The sequence below is a fragment of the Nicotiana tomentosiformis genome, chromosome 11, assembly GCF_000390325.3.
Source record: "Nicotiana tomentosiformis chromosome 11, ASM39032v3, whole genome shotgun sequence".
NCBI lineage: Eukaryota > Viridiplantae > Streptophyta > Magnoliopsida > Solanales > Solanaceae > Nicotiana > Nicotiana tomentosiformis.
Genome location: NC_090822.1, coordinates 35,932,970 through 35,941,144, shown reverse-complemented (window position 1 = coordinate 35,941,144; position 8,175 = coordinate 35,932,970). Strand labels below are relative to the sequence as shown.

The window sequence follows — 8,175 nt, the reverse complement described above, 5'->3', positions numbered from 1 at the left end:
TAAAAGGGGGAGGATGTAAAGACTCGGCCAGTCGTTTCGAGAGTTATAGCCCCGTTTTCACCATTTCTACTTATTTGTGTGTTGTACAGCTGTATTGAGTTGTTTTGAATTGGTAGTTTGGGTTCGGAGTAGTTTTGGAGTGAAATGGGGCACTTAGACTCTTAGTTAGAAAGCTAAGTTAGAAAAAATCAATCGGAAGTTGACCTATGAGTAAACGAATTTGGATTTGGATGTTTATGATTCGATTAGCCTCATTGGATGATTTTAGACTTAGGAGTGTGTCCGGAATGTAATTTGGAGGTCCGGGGTAGAATTAGGCTTGAATTGGCGAAAATTAGAAATTTGGCGATTTTGATCCGCGGTGGAAAATTAGGTATCGGGGTCAGAATGGAATTCTGGAAGTTGTAGTAGGTTTGTAGTGTCATTTGTGACGTGTGTGCAAAATTTTAGGTCATTTGGAAGTGGTTTGATAGGTTTCGGCGTCGTTGGCGAATTTTGGAAGATTAGAAGTTCTTAGGCTTGAATCCGAGGTTGATTTGGTGTTTTGGTGTTGTTTTGGGTGTTACGAAGGTTCGACTAAGTTTGGGTAGTGATATATGACTTGTTGGAATTATTGGTTGAGGTCCCGAGGGCCTCTGGTGAATTTCAGATAGGTTTGGGTGGTGTTGTGCTCGTTTTTCTTATGTTTCGACGCCATTTCTTCAAGCATAAATGATATCATATTGAACAAATGAGCTCAGATTTCTTTTTTGATTGAAGCATTAGATCCGTATTATAATTACGGACCCGTAAAAAAAAAAGAATCGTTGAATTTGGACATCGTATGAGGATTTTGTGGTCATTTTACTAAGAATTAGGTTGCCAGATTTGTCAGCTTAATTACGAAATTGCCACTGACGGTGTATTTAAAAATCTGCACGATTTGCAAATATTAAAACCTACATATCTCCTTCATTATAAGGTTAAATTGAGTGATTCAAAAAGCCTAACTTGACTAAAATTTTACAAGAAATCCATTGGAGGCATAAAAAGCGAGTTTCGGGATCGTTTGTCATGAGAAACGAGGCAAAATAACTGACAAAAAATATATAAAATGAGGGTTTGTGCATTCGGTCATATTTTGAGTTGAGGAGCTCGGATTTGGGCGATTTTGGAGGCGATTTTCACCATAAGGATTGGGGTAAGTGTTCTCTACTCCGTTTTGGTTATATTTCATGAATCCATATTCGTTTTTGGGATTTGATTGATGATTTCAAAGTGAAATTGAGGGAGTTAGGGTTTGAGTTTTGGAGAGTTTAAGTGAGGATTTGAGGGACCAAACGGAGTCCAATTTTGATGAATATTATATGGTTTGGACTAATTTCGAGACGTGGGCCCGAGGGCCGGGTTTTGGCCGATTTTGGATTTTTGGCATATTTTATAGTTTTTATTGTGGAATTCGATTCGTTAGCCTATGTTTATGGTATTAATCTGATTATGGTTAGATTTGGAGATTTTGGAGATCGAGTCCAGAGACTAGGGAATCCCAGAGTAGGATTTTACGTTGTTAAGGTAAGTAACAATTTTAACTCTGGCTTTGAGGGTATTAACCCGGAGAATTTGATATTGTGTGACTGTTTAGAGGTGATACCCATGCTAGGTGACTGGCGTGTGGGTGTATACCTCGAGGGATTGAGAATTGGTCCGTCCCGTGAGGCCTCATGGCCATCATCTGTGGTTACGTAGTTACTTGTTGTTGAACTTGTCTGCCTTCATGTTAGAGATCATGCTTAGGTTTTATTCATGCTCACATTATTTGTACTCAGTCATAGAAATTATTGGACATGTTTACCTCAGTCTTTATTATTTTTTAATATGCTATGATACTTGATGTGGGTTGTGTTCCCTTATTTGTTGATGATGGTGAGGCTAGTGAGGTACATGATTGAGTGAGGCCGAGGGCCTGGTTGTGAGGATATTAATACCATAGCGCATGAGCTTTCCGCATAGCACATGAGTTGACCGTGCAGGTCCAGGTATTGATACCTAAGCGCGTGAGTTTGTCCGCGTAGCACGTGATTTGACCGTGCGGATCCAGGTATTGATATGATGGCATGTGAGTTGTCCGTGCTTAGCGCTTGGGCTTTGGAAGCCCCTCAGGAGTCTGTACACACCCCCAGTGAGCGCAGAGTGTTGAGTGTTTTGAGTGTTGAGTGCTGAGTGCGAGTGATGAGTGATGGAGTGACACTGGTGTGAGGTTGTATTAATTTGTGATGTTGCTGCATTTATCTGTTAAACTTCTCTGTGGCAATTACTGAGTTATGGAATTTACCTATTTATTTCTGTTTATTTTTAAATTGTGAAAATAAATAATTGGACTGTCTTACTTAGCTCGTCACTACTGTTCAGTTACTTAGTGATTTCTCTTACTACTGAGTCGGTTGTACTCATACTACACCCTGCACTTTATGTGCAGATCTAGGTGAGTTAGAAGGCGGCGATCGTTGAGTTCAGGCCAGCTATCTTTGGAGACTGCAAGGTAGCTGGTAGCGTCCGCAGGACCTTGTTACTCCTTTTGTCATTTCTTCTTTTGGACAGTTGGACAGTTTATATATCGTAGTTTATATTTTTAGACGCTCATGACTTAGTGACATCCCGATGTTTGGGGCTCGTTTTCCGTATTTTTCTATATTATATTTAGAGTTGATTTAGTTTATAAAAAATTTAAACGTTGAAATGTTTTATTAAATTCTTATAATTGGTTTAGTAGTAATATTTTGGGAAGTAGGATTGCCTTGTAACACGATAGGTGCCATCACGACCATGGTTAGATTTTGGGTCGTGATACTCCGCACCCGACACAGTACAATATCCACCCTTATCACTCTGCACCTTGATAATAATAAGAATGCCAATCACAACGCACGACAAAAACCTCGTTCCAACAACCAAACAATCCTCCCAATATGTCCATATGTACCAGAATCATAACAATACAATAATCCAAATCATTATTAAAGACATACGCTCGTAATTTGTCAACGAAGTACACAAGTACATAAAAAATAAATAAATACGGGTGAGGGTTCAACATATAAAGCATGAATACGTAATCAATTAGTAGTGACCCTATAAATGCCTAACTTAGCCAATTTAGGAAATGATAATCCTAAAACATGAACTCTAGTATGAAAAGGGGAAGCTCGCATATCCATACAATGAATTATACACGTATTAGAGAGAGTACACAATCCAATCAATGCATAGTAGAAACCTTGAGTCCAATCCGGTCATTTTTCATACATAGCACCCGCATATGAACTTGTCACCTCGCGTATACATCGCGTCATAATATTACAATTAGAAAAATACGGTACAAGCCAAAGGGTTATTCCCTCACACAAGATTATGCAAGATACTTACCTCAAGCAAGCAAAATCAATACTCTAAAAAGCCTTTGCCTATTGAATCGGCACCCGAACAGGTCAAATCTAGCAAATAATGACTTAATAACATCAAACACGGCTGTAGAAGTCGATTCCAAGTAATAAAGCTTCAATATTTATCAAATATCAAAAATTCAACACGGGACCGCCTCCCAGAACCCAACAAGTCACAAATTCTGATCAACCAGCCCGGCACGAGTCCAAATATGCAATTTTTATCCAAATCCGACTTCAAATCCTAAATAATCTCTCCAAAATTTATTCAAAAAACCCCATTTATCCCTTAGATTTCTTCAACCAAAATCCAAAATAAAAGATGGAATCATAAAATCAAATCAAATCCAAGTCAAGAACACTTACCCTAATCCAAGTGGTGAAAATCGCCTAAAACATCGCCCAAATCCTAGTTCCCAATCTCAAAATATGATAAAATAAGGCAAACCCTTGATTAAAATATTCTTCCCAGCGATTTCTGCTTCTATGGATCATCCCATCTCATCTGCAATCTCGCTTCTGTGAGCCCATGCTTGCATCTGCAAAATTCACTGACTTCTCGACCATCCGCTTCTGTGAAGCAAATTCTCGCTTCTGCGGAGCGGCTCATGTGAACAGTTCTCCGAACCTTCGAAAGCGCTTCTACACTCACTCCTTTGTAGATGCGGACCGCCCTACCCAGCCAAGACTTCACTTCTACGACCTCGTGTCTACTTCTAAGCACTCACACCTGCGGAACAAACTTCATAGATACGAAAACCTCAGACCTGATCTGCCAAATAGCCCCAAAATGATCTGGAATCCATATGAAACACACCCAAAACCCTTGGGACCCCGTCAATTCACACCAACTAGTCCCAAAATCTAACACAGACCTACTCGAGGTCTCAAATCACACCAAATAAAATAAAAACACAAATTGCACCTCAATTCTAGATTAATGAAATAATCAAACTTCCAACTTCCAAACCTCATGTTGAACCACGTCTAACCAACTCGGAATAACCGCAAATTTTGTACACAAGTCCCAAATAGCATGAAGAACCTATTCCAACTTTCGGAACAAAAATCCCAACCTGAAAGCCTCAAAGTCAACTCCCAACCAAACCTATGAACTCTCCATCCCTTCAATTTTCTAACTTTCAATAATTAGAGCCAAATCAACCTAGGGACCTCCAAATCCAAATCCGGACATATGCCTAAGTCCAAAATCACCATACGAACCTATTAGAACTATCAAAACACCACTCTGAGGTCGTTTACACAAAAGTCAAACATTAGTCAACTCTTACAACTTAAGCTACCAAAATGAGATCAAGTGTCTCGATTCACTCCAAAACCTTCCCAAAACCAATCCCCTCCATCCCCGCAAATCATCAAATCACCAAATATTAAATACACGTATTAGGAACATCAAATTGGGGAACGGGTATAAAATACACAAAATGACTTGCCGGGTCATTACATTTTTCCTCTTTTACGTTCGCCTTGGAACGAGCTTATAATCATACCTGGGATATCAAAAAGGTGAGGATATGCTCTGCAGATCATGGTTGGTCTCCCAAGTTGCCTCCTCGGCCGGTTGACCTCTCCACTAAACCTTCACTGATGCAATATCCTTTGACCTCAGCTTTCGAACATGTCACTAGCTCCTCATCATAAGTCAAATCCTTGTCCAACCGCACAGAGCTGAAATCCAACACATGTGACAGATCCTCATTGTACTTCCGAAGCATGGAAACATGAAACACCAGATTAACTCCCGATAAGCTGGGTGCCAAAGCAAGTCTGTATGCCAAATCACCCACTATCTTTAACACCTCGAAAGGTCCAATATATCTAGGGCTCAACCTGCCATTCTTCCCATATCTCATCACGCCCTTCATAGATAAAACTCGGAGAAGAACCTTCTCACCCTCCATAAAAGCCACATCACGCGCCTTCCTATTAGCATAGCTTTTCTGCACTGTACAAAGCCGCTCCTGAATCAATCTCACCTTCTCCAAAGCATCACAAACCAAATCGGTGCCCAATAGCCGATCCTCACCGCCTCAAACCAACCAACCAGAGAACAACATTGCCTCCCATACATACTGAGCTATCTGGATGATCGATTGGCAGTTGTTGCATGCAAACTCTACTAAAGGAAGAAACGCATTCCACTGGCCTCCAAAATCTATGACACAGAACCTCAACATATCCTCCAAAATTTGAATGGTCCACACAGACTGCACGTCCGTTTGAGGATGAAATGCGATGCTCAACTCAACCTGTGTACCCAACTCATGCTGAACCGCTCTCCACAAATATGAAGTACACTGAGTGCCTCGATCCGTGATAATAGACACACAAACACACCATGCAAGAGGACAATCTCGCTAATGTAGATCTTAGCCAACTGCTTCAAAGTATAGGAATTCATGACTGGAGTGAAATGTGAATACTTAATCGGTCTATCCACAATGACCCAAACATCATCGAATCTCCTCGACGTCCGCAAAAAACCTACCACAAAGCCCATAGTGATGTGCTCCCAGTTCCACTCCGATATCTCAATCTTCTGAAGCAACCCACCAGGTCTCTAATGCTTATAGTTGACCTGCTAACAATTCAAACACCGGGCAACATATCCAATAATTCCCTTTTTCATCCTCCGCCACCAATAATGCTACTTACAATTACGGTACATCTTTGCAGCACCCGAGTGAATAGAATATTGTGAACTATGTGCCTCTTCAAGAATCAACTCTCTCAACCCATCCATATAAGGAACACAAATCTGGCCTGAGGCCACAACACACCATCATTACCAATAGTCACCTCCTTGGCACCACCTTGCTGCTTCTTGTCCTTAAGGACAAGTAAATGGGGATCATCGTACTAACGAGCTTTGATGCTCTCAGACAAGGATGATTATGATACAATACAAGCAAGGACCTTGCTAGGCTCCGAGTTATCCAACCTCACGAACTTGCTGGCCTAAGCAGGAACATCCATAGCCAAAGGCCTCTCCCCAACTGGAATAAAAGCAAGACTCCCCATACTCTCCACCTTCCTACTTAAGGCGTCTGCAACCACATTAGCCTTCCCCAGATGATAAAGAATAGTAATATCATAGTACTTCAATAACTCCAACCACCTTTGCTGCCTCAAGTTCAAACCTTTTGCTTGAATAGATGTTGAAGACTCTGATGATCCATATACACCTCATATAAGTAATGCCTCCAAATCTTGAGCGCATGAACAATAGATGCCAACTCTAAATCATGCACTGGATAGTTCTTCTCATGGGGATTCAACTGGAACGTCGCGTAGGCAATCACCCTACCGTCCTGCATCAACACACCCCTAATTCCAACCCATGAAGCATCACAATAAATCGTATACGACCCTGATTCTAAAGGAAAATCAAAAACTGGAGCTCTAGTCAAATTCATATTGAGCTTCTGAAAGCTCTCCTCACAATCATCATACCATATGAATGAAATACCCATATGAGTCAACTTGGTTATTAGAGTTGCAATAGATGAGAAACCCTCTACAAAACAGTGATAGTAACCAGCCAAACCTAGGAAATTCCCAATCTCAGTAGCGGTAGAAGGTCTTGGCCAACTCTGAAGTGCCTAAATCTTCTTTGAATCTACCTTGATCTCATTACTTGACACCACATGTCCTAATAATGCTACCGAGTCCAACCAAAGCTCACACTTGTAGAACTTAGCATACAACTTCTTCTCTTTCAGAGTCTGAAGCACATACCTCAAATGTTGCTCGTGCTCCTCCCTACTATGAAAATACACCAATATATCATCAATGAATACAACGACTAAAAACTCCTGGTAAGGCTGAAACACGTTGTTCATAAAATGCATGAAAGTTATTAGGGCATCGGTCAACCCAAAAGACATCACCCAAGAACTCATAATGCCCATAACGGGTCCTGAAGGTCTTCTTAGGGATGTCAGAATTACTGATCTTCAACTGATGGTATGCCGATCTCAAGTTAATCGTCAATAACACCCAGCACCCTGAAGCTGATCAAATAAATCATCAATACGCGACAGTAGATACTTGTTCTTAATGGTAACCTTGTTCAATTTCCTGTAGTCAATGTACATTCTCATAGAGCTATCTTTCTTCTTCATAAATAGAACTGGAGTACCCCAAGGTGACACACTCGGCCTGATGAAACCTTTAACTAGAAATTCATGCAATTTTTCCTTTAAATCCTTCAACTCTGATGGAGCCATGCGATTTGGTAGAATAGATATGGGTTGAGTGCCCGGTGGCAAGTTAATACCAAAATCAATATCCCTATCGGGTGGCATGCCCGATAGTTCTGTAGGGAAAATATCTGGAAACTCCCTCACCACAGGGACTAAATCAACAGTGGGAGTATCATCACTCACATCTCTAACAAAGGCTAAATACTCCAAGCATCCCTTCTCAACCATCCGTTGAGCCTTCGAAAAAGAAACTACCCTACTAGCAATATGACCCAAGGAACTTCTCTATTCAAACCTCGGCAACCCTGACATAACCAATGCCATAGTCTTAGCGTGACAATCAAGAATATCATGGTACGGATATAACCAATTCATACCCAAAATCACATCAAAAAACACCATATTAAGCAACAGAAGATCAACCCTAGTCTCTTAGCCCCCAATAGTGACCAAACAAGAACAATAGACACGATCCACCACAATAGAATTCCCAACGGGTGTAGACACATAATTGAAGTATCCAAAGAATC

At 40.8% G+C, this 8,175-nt stretch overlaps 1 protein-coding gene across 1 annotated transcript; it reads right to left on the bottom strand.

Annotated features, from left to right (window-relative positions):
• Positions 1-4,966: 4,966 nt before the first annotated feature.
• On the bottom strand, positions 4,967-7,873 carry LOC138901260 (uncharacterized). The gene is made up of 3 exons (XM_070189010.1): positions 7,440-7,873; positions 7,064-7,202; positions 4,967-5,416 (listed from the first exon to the last, which is right to left on the bottom strand). The coding sequence occupies exons 1-3, from the start codon at positions 7,871-7,873 to the stop codon at positions 4,967-4,969; spliced, it is 1,023 nt and encodes a 340-aa protein (XP_070045111.1).
• Between the last annotated feature and the right edge of the window lie 302 nt (positions 7,874-8,175).

Coding starts and splice junctions, on each gene's coding strand:
- LOC138901260 (XM_070189010.1), bottom strand. CDS start 7,873: ATGGTTGAGAAGGGATGCTTGGAGTATTTAGCCTTTGTTAGAGATGTG. Junction 7,203..7,439: donor GATCAGCTTCAGGGTGCTGG/GTGTTATTGACG, acceptor TTTTCATAGTAG/GGAGGAGCACGAGCAACATT. Junction 5,417..7,063: donor TGTCAAGTAATGAGATCAAG/GTAGATTCAAAG, acceptor GCTTTGGAGAAG/GTGAGATTGATTCAGGAGCG.